General features: G+C 38.6%; 1 protein-coding gene across 1 annotated transcript; it reads right to left on the bottom strand.

Moving 5' to 3' along the window:
* On the bottom strand, nucleotides 1–25815 carry SLC10A6 (solute carrier family 10 member 6). The gene is made up of 6 exons (XM_020988331.2): nucleotides 24461–25815; nucleotides 17546–17667; nucleotides 15542–15630; nucleotides 6889–7064; nucleotides 3945–4102; nucleotides 1–1635 (listed from the first exon to the last, which is right to left on the bottom strand). The coding sequence occupies exons 1-6, from the start codon at nucleotides 24832–24834 to the stop codon at nucleotides 1487–1489; spliced, it is 1068 nt and encodes a 355-aa protein (XP_020843990.1). The 5' UTR covers nucleotides 24835–25815; the 3' UTR covers nucleotides 1–1486.
* Between the last annotated feature and the right edge of the window lie 400 nt (nucleotides 25816–26215).

A 26215-nucleotide genomic window follows, 5' to 3' on the forward strand; every position in this document is an offset into this window, starting at 1 on the left:
TGGAGTTGGAGCTACGTAGGTTTAATGTGCTTTACATACATTCATTATCTTGATCGTTGCAATAATTGCCTAATATTTATTTTTCTTATTTTTATTGATTCCTTGTGTTTTACATAAATTACATTTCCAAATATAGCCTTTCCCCATCTCCTACCCAATGTGCCTTCCCTTGTAACAAAAATATTGTAAAAGAGAAGAAAAAAATCACTTAAGCAAAATTAATCACATTACCGAGTCTGACAAGATTGACAGTATTCCCCACAGTATTCAAAACTTGCCTTTGCAAAGATGCAGTTTCTCAACTCTTCTCAAGGACGAAGGTTGGTCATTATAACTGCATAGCATTCAATTCATTGTTTTTTTATTCTTCAGTGTAGGTTATTTTCCTGAACCTGCCCCACTCTTCCTAACTCTTCTCATACTTCTCTGAAATCTTCATATTTAATGTTTTATTTTGTTTTATAACACACAAAAAAAATTCATTACAATAATTTGCTTAACTATTCCCCAGTCAATTGGCATCTATAGACAAGTGTTGTTTTCCTCTTTTTACAGATGAAAAGACTGAGACATTAAGTTAAGTGACTTATCCAAGATCACACAACTGGCAAGTACATAATCAGAGTCCTGGTCTAACTCCAGGACTGTTTCATCGCTCTACCTACTATATCACACAACCACCTCTCTTTTGTTCCAGCTGTCCAAAATTTATTATACTAGACCAGGCAGTCAAAGATTCACTTAGCATGGAACAAGCATTTATTAAGCATCTACTATGTGCCCTGTGCTGAGTAGATACTCCAATCAGCATAGCTTCAAGAACTTTTAGCCCACAACACTTATCTGCTCCATTATGGCAAGGATCCAATATTATCTAAAATGTGTACTTTACCTAGTGAAGAACTTGGAACAAAGTAAGAATTTGAAAAATGTTTATTGAGTTGGATTGAATTTTTGGGGGAGAGCCAATTGGGGTTAAGTGACTTGCCCAGGGTCACACAGCTAGTAAGTGTCTAGGCCAGATTTGAACTCAAGTCCTCCTGTGACAGTGCTGTATACATTAGACCACCTAGCAGCCCCTGGATTGAATTGAAATAAGCAGGCAGGTCAATGAGTCCTATAGGCAGTCTAGATGCCATCAACTGCAAAAAAAAGAGTTATAAAATGACATGCAAGTATGCAAGATGATAGTATCATGGGATTTCTGATCCAGTGGCCCTTCTAGATACAATAGGATACTGCTTAGACAAGACTATTAAAATGCCAAATTAATTTCCCCCCAAAAGGGAACAAGATATTTGCCCAAAAGGGATCACATTACACTGACAATTGACATTTAAATAATCAAACAGACTCTATCCACGCAGTTCAGTAATAGCTTCTGAAGCAGATGGATTGACTTGTTGGCCAACAGTTACTAGAGTTTTGATGAAGAGAGGGCTATTACTCTGGCATAATGCTCCAGCAAGGCCTGTTGTCATAACAGCTACAGGTTCACACTGGCCACCTCATCTGTTTCCAGAAAGGAAGTGGCCTCACTCCCCGCAGCTGTTTCCTTTCGTTCGGAGACTTCATTGCAATCAAGGTCCTTTTCTTCAGGTTTTTTCTTACATAGTCTCTTGTACGTCTGATATACTTCAGGAGAGACAAATACATGACAGCTATAAGCCATTTGATAGGGATAATAATAAAATTATTTTTATTGCAGTCAACTAATTGCAATTCAGGGTTTTTTATTTTAAAAATAAACCTGTAGTAAAGGAAGAAAAGGGAGGGAGAGAACTAATATAAGACAATGGACCTTAAACAACTTCTTAAGCATGGTGGAGCAGGATCAACAGACTTAGAGTCAGAAAAGCCTCAAGAGTTCCAATTCTAGCACAGCTGCTTACTGGCTGTGTGACCTTGGGCAAATGACTCTGGGACTGTTTTGTCTTTTATAAAATGAGAGGTTTGGACTTCATGGCTTCTAAGTTCCCTTCCAGTTCTACATATATGATCCCATAAGCAATATTATTTAATATTGTTTTAGACCATTTAAAATACCTAGACAGTATAAAATAGTTGAGCATAGGGGCAGCTAGGTGGCACAGTGGATAGAGCACCGGCCCTGAAGTCAGGAGGACCTGAGTTCAAATCCAGCCTCAGACCAACGATTTGACACTTACTAGCTGTGTGACCCTGGGCAAGTCACTTAACCCCAACTGCCTAACCAAAAAAAAAAAATACCTGAGCATATACCTACCAAAACAGACATAGTAACTATAGGAACATAAACATGAAACACTCAGATCTAAATAATTGAAGTAATACTTATTGTTCATGGGTAGGTAAAGCCAATATAATTTTTTAAATGACAATTTTACCTAATATATTTATTTAATGTCATCCCAATTATTTAAAAATTGTTTTACTGAGTTAGAAAAAATAACAAAGTTCATTCTGAAGAACAAAAGGTCAGGAACTTCAAAGAAACCAGGGGAAAAAAGTGTAAGGGAAACAGATTCAGCAGTATCAGACCTTAAACTATATTATAAGATGAGAGTATTGTTGAAGTGTAAAAATGATAATTTCTATCATTTTAAATTAAAATTTTCGTGTATGAATAAAACCTACGTAGCCAAGAATAGAAGGAATGCAGAAAATTGGAGGGGAAAACTTTCATAGGCAATCTGAGATAGGATGTGATTGGGTTGGCATATTACTATGGTGTAGGAAATGATGAGCTGGTTGATTTAGAAAAACGTGGGAAGACTTGGACTTAAGAAGGAAGATGCAGTCCACCTTCAGAGAAACAGACGATAGGAGGAAATGGTCTTACATATATGTGTATGAGTGTCTATGTTTATATATGCATATATTTATAAATATCTATGTGTATATACACATACATATATATATATACATGCTTAATTGTAGCCTTCTTTAGGGTGGTGGGGGGAGGGAGGAGAAGAAAATAAAGTAAAAAATGCATGGCAGAAAACAAAAGAAAACCAACAAGGAAGCAAAGAAAAGCTGGGCAGCTTTGAAAATATGTGTAGTATTTATTACATAGGTTTTCTTAAAATTGAAATTTATTGTTTTATATTGAATCCTCTCTTATGGTCTGCTGTGTAAATGGCAATTTTTTTCTCTTCTCATTTTGTATTTAAGTTTAAAACCAAAAAATTACCAAAAAATGCATATTAAACTTTAAAAAAAATAAAATAAAATAAGATGATAGTATCATGGGATTTCTGATCCAGTGGCCCTTCTAGATTTAAATCTTTGGTCCTCTGACTCTAGGGCTAAAGATTGATTGTAACTACACTAATGCATTGTTGGTAGAGCTGGGAATTAGTATGACCACTCTATAAAAACAAGTGGGAATTATGCAAACAAAGTGGCTTTAAAAGTCCATTTTTTAAAAAAAAAGTTACTGAGATGAAATTTCTTGAGGCCAGCTCTGCGTCCTTCAAGGCTTACTGTTTGTTGATTCGGTGGAGTGGCCTGGAGCAGTGTACACTTCACTCAGACCAAACCTCAGCCACTGGAGTTGTCTTTAAGGTCGGTTGTCTAAAGATGTCGTAGGAGGACAACTGCCTTTATTTTTGCTGCTCTGTTTTCATTTCATGGCAATTTTCTGTCTGTTTGTGGAGGAAATCTGGAGAGCCTGAAAATCTCTGACCTACTCTGCAATTTTGTGGTATATTTAAAAGGATTAGCAAGTTGTGCATAGCAGTTTCATGTACAATTGTCTTTTTTATTGTAATATGTTATGAAAATGCTTGTTTTATAAATTAAAAATAAAAGTTTAAAAAGCTAACTGAAATATAAAAAGACCTACATAGTGAGACAATCAAAAAGTCAAAGTTTTTAAAAAAGAGTGAAATGAGGCATCTAACTCTTCCCATCCCAATCCTAATACTAAAAATGTGTAGATGTTATACTTAGGGTGCACCAACCTAAAATAATGAAAAATCCATTCAAGGTCTGGAAAAATCCATAGTTCAAAGGGAAGGCAAATACTTCTGCGATTTGTTCTGAATTGAAAGATAACTGAATCATTGTGGAACATGTTTGTATATTCTGAGCTCCTGTTTCCATGCAAATGGTCCTGCACCTGCCAATGAAAATGTGATCTAAGTAAAATTCTGTCAACAAGAATAGCTTATATTTATAAAAGACATCATAGTATCGTGGGTAGAGAGCTATGTTTGGAGTAAGGAACTTGGGTTGAATTCCTGTGTCTGACACCTTCCAACCACCCAGATTCCAACTTCCATGTTATCCAACTTCTCATTCTTCTTTACCCCATGTCCAATTGTTGTTGTTAGCTGTGTCCGACTCTTCCTGACCCCATTTGGGGTTTTCTTGGCAGAGATATTGAAGTGGTTTGCCACTTCCTTCCTTCAGCTCATTTTACAGATGAGGAAGTCAGCAAACAGAATTAAGTAACTTGCCCAGGGTCACACAGCTTGTAAGTGTCTGAGGTAGGACTTGAACTCAGGAAAACACATTTACTGACTCTAGGATGGGCATCTCGCCACCTAATTGCCAATTAGTCTTGTCATTTCTACCTCCACAACATATATAACTCCTTTTCACTCACAGAACTATTACCTGACTTCAGACTTTGCCTTAGACTATTGTAACAGCCTCGTAACTCTTTCTCCAAATTTCTCCCTTCTGTAATCCACCTTCATATAATCCATATAATCCAAACACAGCTGCTAAAGTAAATATCCTAAAGTCAGATCTGACCATATTTTTCTGTGGATTAATATAAATGCCTCTCTTTGCCTCCACAATCTGTCTCCAAAATAGATCTCCAGATATAGCGTGCATTATTTCCCAACTAAAATGGCCTATTTGCTGTTCCTCAAACATGACATTCCATCTGTTGTCCTAGTCCTTTGCACAAGATGCCCTATTCCTTAAATACATTCCCACAGCCTCATCTCCACCTCTTAACAATCCCTAGCTTCTTTCAGAGCTAAGCACAAATGTCATCTCCTACATAGAATGTTTCCTGATCCTACCAGATGCTAGTACTCCCCCTCAAAATTACCTTGTACTGGTGGCGGAGTGGATAGAGTACTGACCCTGAAGTCATAAGGACCTGAGTTCAAATCTGACCTCAGACCAAACACTTGACACTTACTAGCTGTGTGACACTGAGCAAGTCACTTAACCCCAATTGCCTAAAAAAAAATTGCCTTGTGCTGAAGCAGGCAGGTCCACTGAGGAAGAGAGCAGAGGCAGCACATCCCAGGCAAATTGAACTACCACCTCCTCTCAGACCCAGAAGGAGCCAGTCCAGGACTCTGCTCCTAAGAGCCCCCAGAATAGCGGTGCCCTTGAGATGGCCAGCCCTCCTTCCAGCCCAGTTCCTCCCCAAACCCTACACCCAGCCTTCTTCCAAGTAATCAACCTTTGTGAAGATGTGACCTGGTAACTGTTTCTACACGTCTGATAGCTGCCACCTCGCCATTAGCCACACCCTACTGAAGGCTGGAAAAAAAGCATGTTCTCACCCCCAAAGTCTCAGCACCATCAAAGGGTCCGTTATAAAACCCGGATAGCTGAACCCTTGTCTCCCTCTTTTAAAATGTGCATTTCTTGAGAACAGGGACTATCTTTCTTTTCTAATTATGTCCACAGTCCTTAGCACAGTGCTTTGTGCACAGTAACTGCATAATGTGCTTAATAAGTGCCTTTTAATTCATTCATTGATGTGCATATATGATATGCATGTCTTTCCCATAGAATGTAAGTTCCGTGAGGGCAGGAACTGTTCCACTTTTATCTTCATGTCCCCAGTACTTACTTGTAGGGCTTGACTCATGGTAAATGTTTATGATTGATTTTTAAATGTCACGATAAATGGTGGATAACGTGTGTAAACATTTTTATTTTAAATTTTACTTCTTAATCTGTTTTTCTTTTTCAGAATAACCTTAATTTCTTTCATGCCTCTAGTCTATAATTCATCACCATCATCATCATCATTCTTATGTATAGATAGTGCTGTCATTTAGGAAATGATCATGACCATGTAATGCTACACTTGAAGTCAACAGAGACCTGGGTTCAAGTCGCATCTTTGACACTTACTTGTTGGTCACATGCATGCTGATACACAAGGTATCAGACACTGATATGAGACAGGTTAGCAGAGTACTCCTCTGCATAGATCAGGCTAGTTCTTTCCCTAAAAGACAAAGCAGTTGTCCCTGAAACTTGACAGACTCAGAAGATTGTGGCTTCCCAGTCACCTGAGGGCAGCCCAAGTGGACGTAGGACCCTTCAGATTTGACCCTGCCCTGCCTACTGAAGGGGAGTTGAATAAAGTGCTATAGCCTTGTCAAATATTCTATTTTTTGTAACTTTAATAATTTATCATACTCTAACAATTAAAGTATAAAGTGGGAAATTAGTGTGTCACATGAATAATTTCAAAAATAAATAATTTCAGAAAGGAGGAAAAGTATTGTGCTATAGTTACACTTCCTTAGCACCCTTGAATCATTATATATGTAAGTATTCTAAGTAAACACATCTAAGTAAACATTCTTTTGCTAACTGTTGACCCAGCTCTTTCATTACTTTTCAATTCTGCTGGACTGTGACCAATTGTAATGGGTCAGACCTAGCTCAGGCCAAGTTGGGAGACCAAGTTCAAAACTGGAACAAAATGGTTCCTCAAGCCTGATACTTGATTTTCTCTAAGTGAAAAATGAATGGGAATGTCCTGATGCTTATGCAGGACGCTGAGTGTGCCTTACATTGCTCCACCACTTGAGTCCCCTTTTCACATAACCCAGATGTCACAAGTGCACATCCACAGACTACCAACAGAACGCATAAGCTGCCTGAGAGATAGAGGAGTCACTCAGCAGAAGTTACCTCTTCCAAGGCTGGTGGGCGAGAAGAGCCAACAGGAAACCAAAGACGTATCCCATCAAAGGAAACATGAAAGAGATGACCAGAAGGGGACTATCTGCATTCCAAGATCCTTTCATCAATATTCCGCTAGCTACTATAATCACCACCAAGAGGAGCACCCCAACAACACTCCCAACCTACAACAAAGGAAAAAGGAAAAACGAAACATGCAGATAATAAGATCACTTTGCAATGAAACACCGTTAATTGGTGTAATAACAATCTAAAAGTAAATAGATGTTGGTTGTGAGGGAAGGTGGAAGTTGGTCAGAGGATTGGAAGGCAGTGTTTGCCTTAAAATATTCCCCCAATTTTGGATAGGGATGAGTCTAGACAAAATGTTTATGTAGTCCAAATTTATACTTGGTATTTCCTCTCCCTTAGCACTGTCCCATAAAACTCTGTTGTTCTAGGACATATCAACCCTGACCCATCATATTCATACTTTGCTATCATGATTCCTTCACTGAAATTTTTCCATCTTATAGCTCATCTTCTCAAACAGCTAATGTGATGTAATGGGGGTAAACAGATAAGCCCTGATCTGTGGGACCCTGGACCACTTCAAGCGACTATGTGGGTTCTGGCTTGATGATGAAGGAGTTGTAACTTTGGGGTGACACAGACTCCCTAGGTTGACAGCAAGGAGAGGTAGATGCCTCAAAAGAAGGCTGGCCACTGAGCTAACAAAAGTTAAAGGGAAAGATGGCAGCAGCTCTCACTCTTCCCTTCTGTCTACAAAATGTGTCTTCAGTCAAACTGAGACCTGTTAAAGACTTTAGCTTGAAAAGACAAGGTCCCCCACTGCATCCTGGGCTACCTGCAGTTGTCCTGATCCATATCTGGCCACTGGACCCAGATGGCTCCAGAGGAGAAAGTGAGGCTGGTGACTTTGCACAGCCCTCCCTCGCTTAAATCCAGTTCACATGCAAGTCAATTCATCACCTCCCTGATAAGAGCGAATGACAGACAGCAGAAACAAAACATGTATGGCCTGGAATTGCCACTGACTCTGATTCTGACTCTCTCTGCATGTCTCTCTGTTTCTCTTCTCTGCAGTGTGTCTCTCTGTCTCTCTCTCTCTGTCACTGTCTTGTCAATTTGTATCTCTCTCTCTGACCCTAGAGAAGAGGAGAGGAGGCTCCTATCCCCTCCAGCAACAATGGTAGCTGTTCTTACATGTCAATGAGCATGTGCCCTGCCTGTGTGATCCTGAACTTGAACTTGGACCTTGACTGCCTTTTCTGATGAGTATTTCTTTCCTTGGATTTAGGTAACCAAACATGTTTTAAGAGATAGACATTTTCAGCCTTGGAAGAAACCTAAGTTTGAGAGGTCTTCACTTCCACATTTTTCCTCTGGCCCTTTCCTTCTGCTACCATTACAAGGGACCAAGGGATGACTGTGTCATCCCAAACTGCCAGGTCCTTCAGCCAGAGCCCACAAGGGACCTCACACAACAGGGGAATTTCTTCTCACTATGAATGCAATGGTCTTTTGGCTGTACTATGTTACTTTTCTGCCTCCCTGAAAGAATTTTCCACCCAATGAAATGGCAATATTAAGAATGAAAATAGATAAAGTATGTATTCCATGAACACTTAAATAATGCTACCTCACATTTATATAGCACTTTAAGGTTAACAAAACACTTTCCTCATAGCAACCCTATACGATAAATAATGCAGCTAGTGGTAGGAGCAATAGCCCTACTTTCCCCATGCAGGGTAAGCTAGTTCCTCCAGAAAACATACTGAGACCTCTTTAGAAAGTTGGTTGGCTCAAGTCTCTAAAGAAAGACTCACATTTCCTAATTGCCTGAGTACAGATATACCATGAGGAGCTGGCTGGAGGGACTGGAGGGACCGAACTTCACTCAGCTGGCTCAACTTACCTGGCTCTCCAAGCCTATCTTTGTCAATATTCTTCTATTGCTAAGTAAACTTTTTATTTAACTATTGAATGACATAGGGGCCAGCACCAGTCATCTTGACTTTTGTCTTGTCACTGGACTCTGATGATTCTGGAAGAGAGAAAGAGGCTGATATCTTTGCATAGATCCACCTCACTTAAATCCCATTCATAAGCAAGTCAAGACACCACCCTTGTGAAGTCATTGGTCCTCTTTGAGAATGAAGGATGAACAACAATCTCTGAATAGTAGTAGCTGCCCTCTGGGGACCCAACCTGCCAGTTCAAGTTGGGCAATTCTTCTCCTTCTCTTCCTCCTCATTCTCCTTTTATTCCTCTTCCTCCTTCTGCCTTCTCTTCCTCTTCTTCTTCCTTTTTCTTCTTCCTTCATCACATATGGTCCCTCTGTCCATATGGGGTTATACCCTTACATGAGGGTACTCTGTCCAAAGGAATATAATTTTTGGTCGCTTTATTTTCGAAGATATCTTGGGATTCAGGGGCTAGATTTTTTTTCTTCTCTATTTATTTTATCTTTTTTTTTTTCAAAAAGCTGGGACAATTAACTCTTTGTCTTGCATAGTTTTTCATTTATGATTACTTGAAATACAACTCTAGAAAAACAGGCTTTGAAAAAGCCCATTGTGATTCAAATAGAGCTGCTTGAGTTTACTTTTAAACCCAAATCACTCAGGCTTTCATTAAATGGCCAATAATAAGTTCTAGTCCAAGCCTCCCTTGTTCATTGTTTGGGTTTTGAAGAGTGAGTGTAAATAACAATTATTTTCTGTTCTGGCCAGAAACTCTGAGGGTCTTCCCCTCCTAGATTGATTCTTTTGTTATGGCAAACTAGGCCACCTTTTTGCCTCAGACAAAAGGAGACCTGGGAAATACTTTAGTTGAAAAGGGCCAAGGTCTCCCACTGCATCCTGGGCCATTGCCAGTCATCTTGACCTAAGTCTTGCCGCTAGATTCTAAGGCCTCTGCAGCTGAGACTGAGGCTGATGACTTTGCACAGCTCTGCCTCACTTAAATCCAATTTATGAACAAATCAAGACACCACCCTCATGATGTCATTGGTCCTCTTTAAGAAGGATACACAATCTGAATGACCTATAAATGTCTCATTTTGTTCTAGTATCGAACCTAAACTACCATGGAAGTCCTCTGCATCAGGCCCACACCAAAGTACAAGTCTTATTGTCTCTGTGTTCTAGTTGAGAGAAATGAGTCTCACTTGAATGGGGGTGAAGACAACAGATAGTGGGAGTAATCAATGGGTGGTATTTGACGAGGTATGAGCAGCAATAGGACAGAAGGGCAAAGGATTGGAGTGTAGAACATAGTGTAAAGTTGAATTGGTTCATCAAGTTAAGAAAAGAATCATATGAGACATTGATGAAATTACTCTAAAAAAATTCAGGATTATGATATGTCAAAATGCAAAAAAAAAATGTTATTTTGCCATGAGAAATGATGAAATGGATAATTTCAACAGAAAATGGGAAGAGCTTTATGAACTGATGCAGAGCAAAGTGAGTAGAACTAGGAAAAGAATTTACAACATTATAGAGAAAAAAACTTAAAAAAAACCTTTAGAATTGATAAAGGCAATAATAAGCCACAAGTCCAAAAGAATGAAGATGAAACATACCCCTCTTCTGAGAAGGAAGTGAATGGGATGTCCCAGTGAAGATTTCTCAGTGTAATTAAGGTAATGAGTTCAGAAGGTAGGATAGGGTTAAGAATAGATTTCTGTGAGTTATTTTTTTTTAGTGACATATATCAGTAGTTAAAATTTGTCTAGTGGTTAAGCCTTAACCTACTTTTTTGTCTTATTCAAATGCGTCTTTGCCCCTAAAACAATCTGGCTCCAGAAACCCTTAAAAGTTTCCTTATCTATTCCCCTTATCTCCCTTTGACGGATCTTACTCAGCTGTCTTCCAGTTCCCAGCACTGTCTGTTCAATCCCTAAGACCTTCCAAAACAGTTGTAAATTCTCTTTTATGGTGGCCTGGCTCCACAGTACAAAGTCTAGCCTGACTGCACATTTTTTTATTGCTTCTTTGACATTATCTCAACAAACTAAGAAATCTAGAGATGTGTACTATGTCCTTGTCTTATATTAGAGTCCCGAGTGTGAGACTGTGAGCCGGATTAACGGACAGTTGGGGGAGGCAGGGGAAATTCAACCATCAGGGTTATTTAGACTGACTTCTGTGTCATCTCCCTTCATCAGAGCCCACTGGTGTGGGGACACCCAAATCTCGAGATTTGAAATAATAATAATAATATAGCAATAATAAATTAACTTTCTGTTTCTCCTTGGACATCTCTGTGTTTTGTTTTATTTTTAATTTGAGTGGCATCCCACACAGTTTGGTGCATTGGCCGGGAATTAAGCCTCTTAGGAGTCGACCCTCCCTAAGGGCTGAGAGCAGGTGCCTACCGCCGCTTTTCTTGGTGGCTCAGACTTGGGGATTGGTCTCCCTCCTGGGCGGCAGACATCCTGAAGAGAGGAACTTGGAGGAACAGAAACTACCCTGGCAAAAGGAAAAAAAAAAAAAGGGAAAGCTCCAGTATTGTGGTGCAAGTGAAAAACTCCAGCCGATGGAGAGAGCAGTCATGTAAGTTATACGCACATAACCTTAGGACGTGCCAGAATTTGTGGGTTTTGGGGAGAGGACTGTCTATCCCTAGAGAGACAAGCTAAGGTGACTGAGGGAAGGGTGTGATCCCTCCCTGAGGGCCTAGGGTAGGGTCCTGAAAGGGCCTAAGGTGAGGTCCTGAATAAATCACCTGAGAGGGGGCCTAGGGTTAGGTCCTGAAAAAATTCATAGGTCCTTGACCTGAGAGAATCTGGCGACAGATTTTTAGATAAATTTTAACATGGGTAAAGAGCAGTCTAAATCCTGTACCATGGAGCAGACAGGAGGTATACCAAGAAAATAGTCCCTTAGGGAATAAGCTTTAGAATTGGAATGAACCACCAAAATATAAAGGGAAAGATAAAAGAAAATAGTTAAATATGATTTAATGATTTGAGGATTTTACAGCAATTTGTTATATGTCTAATTTCTGTGTTTGTGTCTTTGTGTGGTATGATTGAGTGTCTGTGTGTGTAATCTGAACCTTTGCAGTCAGGCAGCCGCTTTGTTCCTCCCCCCTTCCTCCCTGGTAACAGCAGCCTTAGAGGAGTGGGTAGATGAGAGAGAGAGAGAGAGAGAGAGAGAGAGAGAGAGAGAGAAGAGAGAGAGAGAGAGAGAGAGAGAGAGAGAGAGAGAAGTACTTTATAGTGTGAATAGAGGTTTTGAAAGTAAAAAGGTTTGGAAACTCTTGAAGAGTTGTTGGAGAATATTCTCTTCCTAAGTTGGAATGTGGGAGGGGAGAGAGAGATAAGGAGGAAATGAGAGTGAATCTTTCCCCCTCAGATCAAAGAAAGGCAGATTGAGCAGCAACCAGAACACAAAGGCAATCTATGGGCAACTGTCAGGGGACTGCCTTGAGGGGCCACACTTGTTGGGATGGCTAGGTCCGGTGACTGCCGAGGAAATGAAATGTGATGTTCAGAATTTATTATGCTGTTTGGCACTAAGTGAAATATAATTGAAAATATAAGGATCTGAAATTTGTTACTTCAGTTTATTGGGAGGTGCCTTTTCAAGTTTTAAAACACTTAGTATTTTTTCAAATTGGTAAACTTTTGTGCTGTTATGTTAAGTAGCTTTTCGTAATTTGAATGTCATTAAAGTAAATTGAAAGAAACTAGAGAACAGTGGGAAAAAAATTGTGTACTGAGTGAACTGTTTAGAATGTACAGTAAAGTTGTAAAAGTGGCTGGGAAGGAGAGGGGGAGGGGAAGCCCTATTCAGTTATCTCCCTTCAGAAATGCAAAAGAAAGCTTTATGGGTAAGTTGAGAAAGTGTGAGGAAGTGGTCTGTTTAAAGTAGCATCACAATTGTGATGAATTTGTGCTGCAGAAGAAGATGTATTTATTTCAGACATAGCTAATAATAATAGCTGGCATTTAAGTAGGGCTTTAAGGTTTGCAAAGTGCTTTATATTATTATCTCAATTGATCCTCACAATAACCCTGAGCTCAAATTCAGCTTCAAACACTTACTAGCTATGTGACCATTGGCAAGTCATTCTCTGTGCCTCAGTTTCTTTATCTGCAAAATGAAGATAATAATAGAACCTACCTCCCAGGGTTGTTGTCAACCCTGGGTCAGCAGATACTTCCAAGCAGCCTTTGGGGTAAAGGTGCAGGGAAGGCTGGAACACAAAGGCAGAAATGGCCAGTCAGTAGAAGAACTCCAGGAACTATGGCAGGAAAACTGAGAGGACCCCACAAGTTACAGCCAGGCTTCAACAAAACAACCTCTAATTCCAAATCCAAAGTCTCATAGGCAAACAATGGCCTAAAACTTTTCTGGATGACTGCTAACCAGGTTGGAAGTTAAGTAGGCCAAAAACCTATTGGAAGAGACAATTTTATTTTAAACTGAAATTCAGAGCCATGAACAAAGTGATGTGAACTGTTAGACTTTGTCTCTGTACACAGGTTCCTTCATCTCATACTAGCATAAAAGACTTAGTTCTTCAAGTAGCAGGAGTCTCTGCATATGGCATCTAGGCAGGAGTAGAGTGGAGTCCCCTCTAACCTGTTTGAAAGACCTAGTTGTTAAATTTTCAGTTTGAGCATTTAAACCTTGGAAGTTGCTACAAAATAGGGATTAACTTGTTTTGTTAATTGACTAGATTTAAGAAAGTGTTAACAATGGAGATATATTTAAAGGTTTGTTTGCATGTCTTCCTCTCCCCCACTCCAGCCCTGTTGTTAAACATTTTACTACCACACCCCTGAACTTAGGAGACAAAAAGATGTCATTTGAATAGAAGTAAGTAAAGTGGAAGCAGAGAGGATCTATCTCAGCAAATTCAGAATACTAACATTGTCCCTGTGATCATCTTCAAAATCTGCATTGAGTATTTTTCAGGTGCTTGAGCAAACTGAAATTTCAGTTTGGTCAGGCTTAGTTTGGAGACCATTTTGATATTATGTTTGTAGCAAGTGCTTCCATAATGGGTTCTTGAAGAACCAAGAGCTGAGAAAGTTTCTACAGAACTGGAGACAAACTACCAGAAGTGAGAATGCTCCCTCTTGCCTAGAAGAAAAAGAGAGTTTCTCCCTCTCTTCTTTCCTCTATCCTTAGATTTTAATTTGCATGTAGCCAACAAAGAGATCAGGAAAGTGGCCAGTGGATAGGGAAAGCACCAAGACCAGGAAAAGTGCTTCCCTCTAGCTGAAGTGTCCACAAAGTGAAAGAACCAGAGGCCAGAGACTGATTATGGAGAAGAGACAAGGATTGGAATGTAAAGAAAGACCTCGACTTGCAAAACTGACAGCTGTTAGAAATCACACTGGGCTGGTGAGCTGATGGAAGAGATCATTCTCTAATTGCTGTCATCTGCTTCTAGATCCCTTCAATTCTGAGAGTGTGGGGAAATATCTTGTTCCAGTATTCTTTTCCATGAGCTGTGGGCACGTGGAGCCTAGCCAGCATTCTCCTCTGGCCATACCTAGAGATCTGGGAGGACAAACAGGAAGAGGCTTCAGAGATGGTTGTAGGCTGGTATCTCCAATGGAAATATTTAACGTTTTTCCTTTTCACTTTACACTGTGCACCATAAGTCATAGGAGCACAATCTGTTAAGTTTCTGAATTTGTAAATGTAAGCAGTCAGGACTTGAAAGGAAGAGTAGGGGTATATTTGTTGTGTACAGACTTTAAGTGTTATATTTTAATAATTCTAAGTAATATTCCATTTCATCTCTTGATTGCATTTTAGACCAATCTGGCAAGAGCTGATCCAAATGGTCTAGCAGAGGGGTGGGAACCTGCCTCCAGGCCACATGTGGCCCTCTAGGTCCTCAAGTGCAGCCCTTTGACTGAATCCAAACTTCACAGAACAAATCCCCTTAAGAAAAGGATTTGTTCTGTAAAACTTGGACTCCACCAAAAGGCTGCACCCAAGGACCTAGAGGGCCACATGTGGCCTGGAGGCCACAGGTTCCCTACCCCTGCTCTAGCATCACTGTTGAAGTCTCAGGCTTGGAGGTGGGGGGAGCAGTCCAGGTGTCCATAGACTACAGTGGTTGTATATAGTACTAGTAAATCGTATATACTCCTATACAGTAGACTATCTAGTCTACAGACTGCATCCTACACTGGCCAATAAGGACCTTTTAAGAAAGCTACCTCACATTTGCATCGGAGAGAAACTGACCGATCTACTGGATTGGGCACCTGAGTAGACCACCACCTGGTGGGAAATTCAGGTATTACATGCATTCACCAGAAAATTTCTGAGTTGATATGCCATCTTTCTGTAGGCTAAAGGAAGGCTTGATCTAAACGAGCTGATCTATAAGACAATTCCAAAAGACTTATGATGGGAAATGCTATCCACAACCAGAGAAAGAACTACAGAGTCTGAATGTAGACCCAAGCATACTATTCTCTCTCTCTCTTTTTTTTTTTTTGGTTAAGTTTGCTGTTCAAATGAAAATTTCTGTTTTGGAAGGTTAAAAGATTGGGGGCTTTTATCCACAAGGTTGATCTATACCATAATTTTTCCTTTATCTCTGTCATTTGTCATTTACTGAGGGCTTCCAAGTCTCAACAAACGGGGTAACTTACTCTTAGGATGATTTTAGCTTGTTTCGGCCACTTGAAATTCACAAAGATGCCAAAAGCCACAGGTATGAGGAAGCATAAGAGAGCAATTCCTGAAGAAATAGAAAATATATCAGACCAAACCATTTCTGAAAACTTGACATCTCCCTTCTCAATAACTATTTAATTAGATTTTTAAAAATCCTTAAAAGACAATTCCAATCAGTATAACCAAGGAAATGAACATATTTAATGTGTAGTTTTTAAGGGAGTGAAGAATTCATTGGAATCCTTTATACTTGCGCAGAGCTGATATTGCAACTCCAGTCTTCTGTCTCCAAATCCAGGGCTCTTTCTACCATACTACACATATGATTATTTAAAGAACATTTTTTTAAAAAGTTACTTTTTTCCACTTTTTTTTAAAGTTACTTTGTCCACTTCTAAGTTCTCCAAATCCAAAGCTTTATCATCTATAACCCACATGATTAAACATTTATAGAATGACTACAAAGTAGATAGCACTAGACCAACTTATAGGATTTGGATCAAACCAGTCCCAGATATGAAGTGGTTTATAATTTATTTAACTCTTAAGCATACAAGCTTCAATATGTCTACAGGACAAAGTTTCAATGACTTTTTCCAAAGCTATGATCAAACCACAATGGGGAGAAAATCCTACCACATCTCTTGCTTCCACAGAGAGGTCAGCAGGGAGAAAAGAGACCTAAGTGAATAATCACAGAGAAAGATAAAGGGAATCTGTATGGGGTATGGGAGTTGAGAGTGGGGAATAGATGATAGCAAGGGATGTTTGTAGAATGCAAGTGAACTTTAAAAATCTGTCCTTGGAGAAAATAGTTATTTGCTTCTGCAGACATTTATTTAGCATATTATATATTCAAGACCTGAAGTACAATTTCAAAAGCAAAAGGACTTCAGAGAATTTACAAGGGGAAGCAGCAAGTTCACAGATAAGTAAATGCAAAGTAAATTGAGGGGGAGGGAGCATTAACTAGAAGATCAGAGAATGCTTCCCCAAGGAGATAGTACCAGAGCTGAAATCTTTTTTTTCCCCGCTTTTTGGTGAGGTGATAGGGGTTAAGTGACTTGCCCAGAGTCACACAGTTAGTAGGTAGAGCTTAAATCTTAAAGAAAAGGATTCTGAGAGTCAGAGGTAAAGCATGGGGGATGGATGGCCAGTGTGAAGGCATTGTTTATTGTTGTTTATCCTTCATTCTCGAAGAGGACCAATGATATCATAGGTGAGACATGAAATGACAACCTCACCCACTTTGGCTGGAATGTAGAGTTGGTGAAGGGAAATACTATATAATTTGTCTGGAAAGACAGGTCGGAGTCGGATTATGGAAGACCTTTAATGCCGGGGGGGGGATAACATGGGTCATAACATACAAGATTATTTTGGCATCTGTGTGAAAGGTGGTTGGGGGAGAGAGTGTCTGGAGACAAGGAAGGACTAATCCAGATGAGATGCAATGATGGCTTGAACTATCATAGTAACCATTATAGTTCAGTGTAAAGAAAGGTATAACTGCAAACCGGAGACAGAATCACTGAGATTTGATCGTTGGGATGTGGAAGGTGAGGTAGTCCAAAGATTCAGAGATGATTGCCAACATGGGTGACTGATAGGATGGCCATGCCCACAGAAGATACAGAAAAGGCTGAAAGAAGGGGTTGGGGGGCAGCAATTATGGATCTTTTGTATTCCATCCACGAGAAGTAAGCTGATAGTCTAATGGGCATGATGGAAGATAAAGCTATGGAAGCTGAGATCTGACTTGGATACACTGTGATTATTTTTTTTTAACCCAGATAATAGCTGATGCATTAAATCACACAGTGATTGTCCAATATACTTTCCAATTCAATGATTTAAAATTTAAAATAGGCAAAATTAACCCAAGTCCTTTAACTTTTTCCATTCTCTAGAGAAATGAATATAAAATTAATTACCATGCATCTAAAGCTGATATTTACTTCCCAAGTTCAGTACAGTACCTATGTTTTGATAAGGCAGGATGAGTTTATTCCGTTCAAGATCCCAGGATCGAGTGTAGAGGTAAAGGCAGAGCGGCATCATTCCAGTAGCCATTATCAAGGAACAAGCTGTCATACTGATGCTGCAAGTAAAATAAAAATGATGCTCAGGAGTACAAGTTGGAAATTTAAATTCAGTCTTAAATTAACTTATTAACTACTCTGTTGTGGACTACATGGAGTAAATTACCTGACATTCTTCTAAGTGTTACAAATCATGGACAGAAGGCTATATTTGTGGTCCAAAAAAGGTTTCTAGAAGTTGGACTCTGTCGTTAAGTAATCAATCAACCAGTCATTCATGGAGGACTCATTATATGACTGGAACTGTGTTGTTGAGGGTACAAAAGTATAGGACATGGTCTCTGCTCTCAAGGAGCTTAGAATTTAGTTAGAGGGTGTACAACTAACACATGAAACAAATACTAAACAATATTATCTTAACTACCTATAAGAAGTACAGAGAAGGAAGAGATTAGCATTGGTTAGAGAAGTCAAGTGAGGCTTCAAGGGAGGAGATGGGCTCTGAGCTGGACTTTGAGTTGGGGGGGACAGAAACAAGAAGAAAGGGTATTCTACGTAGGAGAAATAACCAGTAAAGGGAAGTGGCTGAGAGAAAACATCAGGTATTCAGGGGATAGTGATAAAATCAACTGGGCTGAAGTAGAAGCTATGATTTGGGGAGTAAAGGGGGGGAAATGATTGATAGTTTATAGGGTGGCAGACCATGGAGTACAATTGACAATAAAGTAGAAATATTTTGTGTATTCTTTCTTTTTTATTCATTTATTTTGAGTTATCAACAATCACTTCCATAAAGTTTTGAGTTTTAAATTATATTTTGTGTATTCTTAAGCACTTCCACACCTCACACACATACACACCATGAGTAATGTTTTCACAAGTCATACCCCACCACCCCCACCTCCTCAGAAGCAGCCTTAGGCCAGAGGGGCAGAGGCAGGTGTCCCAAGGTTTCCTCTTACCACAAAATAGTAACTGTCCACAGGTAACAAAATGGCTAGTTATGACTCTGGGAACAAGTCAGAGGAGACAAAAATCATTTCCTTTTTTGACTAAAGACTGGAAACCAATCAGATCTGCAATAAAACCAGGCAAATTCAATAAACACAATTTGCCTGGATTCCAGAAAACCACCTGAGAAATGTTTTCACTTTGCACAAAATGGAGGGAGATATGGGGAGGATAATAGTACATTTTAGGTGAATCTGGAATTGGCTGCACAGCTAGTGTTTAATCAACAGATGAACGTCAGTCTGGAGAGATATCTACAGTGGCATGATGCACAGCTGCTTTTTTTATACTGTTCTTCTTAACACTGTTAACAGTTATTTGGGTGAATGAAGGCATAGATTGGAGTTGTCTATCAACTTCTCATGAAATTGAAAATATGGCATGAAAGAGGGAAAACTAACAGTACGTGATGGAATTGGGAACAAGAAAGAAAGTTCCTGGTAAACTAGGAAGATAGACAAAATCTGAAGGGACAACATTGAATGGGGATAAATGTAAAATGTTCTGTGTTTAAAAAAAATCAACTGGACAAGTACAGACTATAGGAAAAATTAGGGTTAGGATTCCAAGGCCAGCCTAGTGCAACATGCTGTCTTTCATCATCATCATCATCATCATCATCATTATTCACCTTATTCTCATATTTTTCAAAGGATTTCTGATAGAAGCAATCTAATAATAAAGTTACTATATCCCACTGTGGTAAGAACTCTCTCCTTACCCTGCCCCCATACAAATGAGGCTAGTCGGTCCTTAGAATGTATTAAGACCATCCTTAAGACATAGAAAGCAGCCACAAGGAACTCCAGCACATCTCTGATTCCTGGCTCATGGATCGCAATGGGCATTTCAGGCAAGGGATTTCACTCAACTGAATCAACTCAAATTGTCCTCAACGTCCATCACTGCTGAATTACCCTTCTCTTGCTAAAGTGATTTACCCCTTTTGTTTACTGAATGACCAATGACGAATGACCACCTAAACTCCCAGGGTACTGGCCTGAGTCAGGTTCAGCCAAGAATACCCACTATTGTTTAAAAATATTTAATCTTCCATGGACTATTAGACCCATAGATAAAGTAACTGCTTTTTGTAATTGAATGAAAGTATTAAGATTTACTGGCCCATCCTATGACATGAACTTAAAAGCATCTTTGGGACAACTCTAATAGCAGACAAGATGATGGATAAGTTTCTATTCTCACATGGTATTTTTTTTTCATTTTTTAAAATTTCAGCTAGACATTTATTTTTTAAAAGTTTTTCATAGTAGTAGTTATTACTACTACTGTTATTATTATTATCCTTCCTCAAAGAGTCCAATTACCCAATCACAGTATAATAAAGTATAATAATAAATAAATAGCATAATAAAGGCCATATGATTGGATAGAGGGGAAGAGAAAGGAGGAAGGGATTCAAGGGAGCTCACTTTTCCAATGTGTCCTAGAGGGCAAGTGATAGGGTTCTGTGTATGTATTCATGAGCCTGACAAGACTATACATCCTACCTTCCCCCCACAACCTCCATTTACTGCTTTTTAAATTTCTAAATTCTAGCAGGTCGAAGGAGCTACATTAGCATAGCTCCCCAAAAGTCCTTTCCCTCTCTGGTTCAAATTGCAGAATAAACTTACTGAATAGAAAGAATCAAGATTTGGGGGAGACATTGTGTAGGCTTTCTATTAGACCAATTGCACAAAAATAACTACATGAGCATAATCTGAAATTTTCACAAAATCAATCATTTGAGCATTTCAAATTCTTTTTAAATCATTAAATTTAAAATTGGATAACCCTTGTGTACTGCCTGCTGTTGTAAATATTAACATAGATAGAAAAACTATACAATGAACTTCTGTGAAGAGCGTGAGAAATCAGAGATTACTTAATATCTCTGACAAGAAATTCCGGTATTGCATAAACATCAGAGAGTGTAGCCAACCAGGTAGCTACATTGTTTAACCATAGTGGAATTTTTTGTTCAAAACAACTCCGAAATTACAAGACTCCACTTGTACTAGTAAAAGGGTCATGATTGTCCCCAAGCTATAAGTAGAAAATAATAGTACAGAGAAATTCAGCAACATTATGCTAAAATAGGGATATGAACTAAAATGAAAAGCCATGACCATCTTGGTACCAAAGGACAAATGATAAATAATACACTTTCCCACAGATTAAAGTCTCAGTATTTATAGTACAATATAAGGAATGACCATGTAGCAAGTGTAACACTTTGAAGAATATTCATCATACCCTCAATTGTTGTCAAAGAGCAACCATACCGAACTAGATTAGTAAAACACACAATATTAGATGGTAACTAGTTAACTCAGATATGAGTTGTTCTTCTCACCCTGATAACCAGTGGCCATTGCCACATGACCGCGTATGTCCATTAGGTTGACATGGCAAAAGCCCATTCACAATCTGTAATTAGTAACTGATCAATCATGCCACATTCACACATCTGGCCAAATGGTGACTACCTCTGGCTGACATACAAGGCACATCAGTGCAATAAGGACGTTGATTTATTAATTTTATAGGAACTCCAACCATTGGACAAATCATTCAGAACCCATCTGGTTCTTTTTTTTTTTAATAAGAGATAAAGTGGACGGGTTTTTTGTTGTTGTTGCTGTTGTTTTGTGTTTTTGTTTTTGTTGTTGGGGTTTTTTAATTTAATTTTATTTTATTTTTGCATGTAACCAAATAATTATCAATGCCTTTAGCTATACTTTTGGCTTTCTCTTTCCTCATCTTTCCTTCCACTCCCTCACAGAGGATGCTCTTTTTCTCTTTCTATCTCTCCCACCTCAGTATCATAAAATTCTCTCCACTCTTTCCAGTATCAAACCTATAATCTATAAAAGAAGGGAGTAACCCATTCACATTGAGATGCAAATGACAGCTGAAGATCTTAGCATTATCAATTTAGAGCTCTTGGGAACCTGGTCTAACCTCCTCATTTTACAGATGAGGTCAAGTAACTTGCCCACATAGAAAGAAAAGCTCAGTTTCTCCAAGTTATTAGTGCTTAACAGAAGTGAAAACTGGAAGAAGGTCTTTGGCTTAAGCACCAAAAGCTGGAATTTCAGGGATCAGCAACCCAGCAGGAGAGGAGTCTTATGTACCAGGAGTACTTATATACAAAAAGTCTTATGTACAAGGAGTCTTCTGTACAATGAGACTTTCCTTTTGAGCCTGAAATTTTGCCCCAAAATCACCTAGTATTGTACAATAGACATTCTCAAAGTCCTCAAATGAGCATTTTATGGTAGGTTTGTAATTTCAGATGAAATAGCCATATATATGTGAGGAACACAGTAGGTACTCAACAAATACTCAGTGATTAACAGTATTCAGCTACCATTTTGTAAGTGATCTAATTTTTTTTATCACAAACATTATTTATTCAGAAAAAAGAATTAATTTAGCAATGATTGACCCAATGCAGTAAAAGTCCAAACTAACAGAACATATAGGAGTACACAGCTTGATATTTTTAGAACAAAACATTTGAAAAAAAACATTTTGAAGAACAGTATGTAAATTTGAAAGCATATTTTAGAAGTCTAAAATATTCTGTCGCCCCTCCAATTTTAACATTTTTATTTAAAGTTTTGAGTTCCAAATTCTATCCCTCCCTTCCTCCCCCCTCCCTGAGATGGTAAGTAATCAGATGCAGGTTGTACATGTGTAATTATGTAAAACATTTCCATACTAGTCATTTTGTACAAGAAGACTCAAATAAAAGAAAAGAAAGAAAGTGAAAAAATATCTTTCAGTCTGTATTCAATCAATAAGAGTTTTTTCTCTGGAGGCAGATAGTATGCTTTATCATTAGTTCTTTGGGATTGTCTTAGATCATTGCATTGCTGAGAATAGCTAAGTTGTTCACAGTTCTTCATCGAACGATATTGCTATTACTGTGTATAATGTTCTTCTGGTTCTGTTCACTTCACTATGCATCAGTTCATGTAAGTCTTTCCAGGTTTTAGTACTAGATGCTTATAAATAAATGTTTGTATAACTTGTTATCCTGAAAATAGTTGCTTACAATCAATATCTAAAAAGCAAACTAACAAAAACCTAGAATGTTTGTCTTCATTTCAGGCCATTCTTTGGCCTAACAAAGTTCTCTAACATGGAATAAGAATTACTGAAAGAGCATAGGAAATATGACTCAAGAACCATCACTTAAAGTATGTAACTGAGATGTATGTAGCATTTAACTCCCCTATCCACTTAAGAAGCATATATGCAGAATGAAGTGGAGGGAAAACAAAATACTTCTGACAAATAATAACAGCATTGTAAAGACAAACGATTTTGAGACTTAACACCACCAATCAGTGAACTAGTCAACCATGACTCCAGAGGACCAACGATGAAGCATGTCACCCGCCTTCTGACAGAGAGGCGATGGATTTAAGATGCATAAAGAGAAACATATTTTTGGATTTGACCAATGCAGGGATTTCTTTTGCTTGGCTATGAGTATTTGTTGCAAGGGATTTTTTTTTTCCCAGTTGATAGAGACGGGGAGAGGTGGAAAGGAAAGAAAACAAATGCTTGTTAACTTTAAAAAATTATAAAAAACAAAGCAAGCGAACCTCCTTTTCATCTTTGCAGAACTGGGGGGAGGGCTTTGAGGATGACATACTGCATATATTAGCAGACTTAGTTACTGTCACTTAGTTTTGCTGACCTACTTTTTGTTCTCTTTTGTTTTGTTTCTTACAAGGAATGGCTCTCTAGGTAGAGAAGGGGGAGGGATATATTTTGAAATGAAAAATGTAAGAACAGAGATATTACTTAAAAACTTGGGTACAATTGAAAAAAAGAAAGTCATTGGGATGGCTCAAAGAATTTTTTTCATTCCCCTGAATATATACAGATATATTAACTCAGACTAATTAAAATGAAAAATGAAATTTTCATTCCCTGGTTCAACACCGGGAACCAGAAACTTATGTCTGTTTTACAAGAGAGCTAAGTCATTTTTAATGAGGGCCTGATGACAGTTTATCCTACCCACCTTGCTCATAGTACTGAGATTCACTGGTCACTGAAATTCTTGAGCTGGACGCTGTGGGCCTAGACAAAGTGCAGTGTTATCTCCACTCCCATATGTACACAACTTCACTTAATAACAGGTCAAGAAAGTATTATGACTTGTGACTATGCTAGGAAAGGATATTTTGAGCCCTAATTCAAGCTTACAGCATTGATGTGAGTACTTTCTCTCCTGAGCTGAACAAATCTATGCAAAACCGTCACCGCAAGTGTTCTCATAGAGAACTTCAGAGTCTAGCACATTTACATACTACTTGAAGGTATCCAAATTACTTTTTTCCCCAACACAGTTCTATTGAAATCAATAGTGCAGGAAATATTATCCTTCAGGGATGTTAGGAGACTGGCCTATAGTCACATAAGCTAATGAGTATTGGAACTAGTATTTGAATAAAGTCTATACCAATGGTATCAAATTCAGGTAAAAATGAGGCCACTATTCTGTATATAAAGATCCTTGATGGCTGCATATAGACTTAGTTTCTAAATGTATTGTTATTTATGTTTTATTGTATTTTTATTTATTTTGTTAAAAATTTTCCAATGGCACTTTAATTTGGTTCAGGCCCAAACTTGGGAGTGTTGCTGACCACATAAGGGCCACGGACAGTGTGTCTGACCCCCACTGGTCTAAACCACCCCACAAAGAAGATCAATACTCATAGGGTGGACGTGTTATTTTCTAAGTAGAAATTAATCCTAATTCCCAATTACATAATTTGTATCAAAACACTACCAAGATATGTGTAGCCTTACCTGAGGTCTATATCTCCATCAGCCCAGTAGGTGAGAAGGTTAGAAAGTGTTCCACCAGGGCTGCAACCCAGCATGAGAAGTGTGACAGCTTGAACTGGTGGCAAAGAGAAACTAATGGCCAAGACGTAGGCTATGAGAGGCATAAGCCCATACTGGCATAGTAGACCCACAGCAATCCCCCAGGGTCTTCTGATATGTGACCATAACTTCTTGATGTCTACAGTACAGCCCAGAGAAAACATCAGCACTATCAACATTACAGCCAAAAACACCGAGAAAATAAGCTTCATGTTCCCATGATTGTCCAAACCTCTTTTCAACTCCTCCTCCGTCAAGTTGTGAGGGCATGCTAAGGTGCCAGAACAGTTCGCCATCCTGATCTTCTCCTAAGTCTTACTTCAAAGTTTTATGAATAGCTTTGACTGATGGCACAGCAAGTTCATCCAACTGCATTTCAGAACACTGGATGAATAACCCAATGGCCAATCATGGAATGATATTCCTGGTAACTACTGGCTAGCAGTTGTAACACGTAGAGTGTCATCTTGATCCGATCACTTTCTTCACAAATAGCATAATGAAAATAATCATAAGCAGGTAGAAAAATAAAATGTAGGTCTGCGTTGACTTCTCTCTCTCAAAAATAAGTGAGCCATCACTTGAGCAAGTAGTAAAAGAATAATTGTGTCATGGAATGAGTTAGTCATGCTATTAGCATTGTACTGAGTGGCGTTCCTGGAAAAGCAGTCCAGCCTCCTGTTCATAATTCCGCCCACTTCTAAAGCTGTTCCAAAGAGAACAGGGTAATTTTTTTTTCTTTTGGCATGGAAAACTAACTTTGGAAGTACAAAGGAAATCATGCCAAAACCACACCTAACAGCAACACCAGCATGTGGAAAATGAAGACTAGCATATGTTAATATGCCATCAGAAATTGTGCTGGTTGGTTTTTCTGAACTTTTTTTTTCCTCTTTCTTTTTTTTAATCTTTGTTATAAGCTCAGGAAAGGGAGAGATGGTAATGAAGAAAATGTAAAAGCAAGATACCAATAAAACTAGGACCAATACAACAGTGGAGATGAATATTAATTTCAAGATAGCTGAGTTTTTGAAATATCAACCAAAGACTCTTTTGGTTTTCTATAACTTGGACTCCAGAATGTTATGAAACAGAGCAATTAAGAAAAATGGTTGGAGGGGCAGCTAGGTGGCGCAATGGAAAAAGCACCGGCCCTGAAGTCAGGAGGACCTGAGTTCAAATCTGGCCTCAGACCAAACACTTCATACCTACTAGCTGTGTGACCCTGGGCAAGTCACTTAACCCAAATTGCCTAAAAACTAACAAACAAAAAAGAGAGAAAAAAAAAGAAAAATGGTTGGATACCTGTAGTAATTCAGTATTAAAAACACAATGAAATGTATATGATTTCACAAAATATGGGGGAATTTTTTTTCACTCAGACTAATGAAAAGGAAATTTCTCTCCTTTGTGGAATAAATCCTGTTTTGAGAAAACAATGACAGAATTGACAAATGAGCCATAGGAATCTGTAAGGAAAAATTACATTTAACATCATAGATAATATCATTAAACTATAATAATAATTATTAATAGCATTTATGTAAGTTTAAGGTTTCTTTGACAAATATTATCTCATATTATCCTCACAATAACTCTGAGAGGCAGGTGCTATTATTACTCTTATTTTACAAATGAGGCAACTGGGGCCCAGAAAGGTCTAATGACTTGCCCAGA

This window comes from Phascolarctos cinereus, unplaced genomic scaffold (genome assembly GCF_003287225.1).
Source record: "Phascolarctos cinereus isolate Bilbo 61053 unplaced genomic scaffold, phaCin_HiC Scaffold_9;HRSCAF=440, whole genome shotgun sequence".
Taxonomy (NCBI): Eukaryota; Metazoa; Chordata; class Mammalia; order Diprotodontia; family Phascolarctidae; genus Phascolarctos; species Phascolarctos cinereus.

Excerpts from the sequence above, each read along its gene's own strand:
- SLC10A6 (XM_020988331.2), bottom strand. The coding sequence starts at position 24,834 with ATGGCGAACTGTTCTGGCACCTTAGCATGCCCTCACAACTTGACGGAG. Across the intron at positions 15,631-17,545 it reads CCTGCCTTATCAAAACATAG|GAATTGCTCTCTTATGCTTC; the intron begins GTACTGTACTGA and ends CTATTTCTTCAG. Across the intron at positions 4,103-6,888 it reads GCCCACCAGCCTTGGAAGAG|GTGCAGGACCATTTGCATGG; the intron begins GTAACTTCTGCT and ends TTTCATTGGCAG.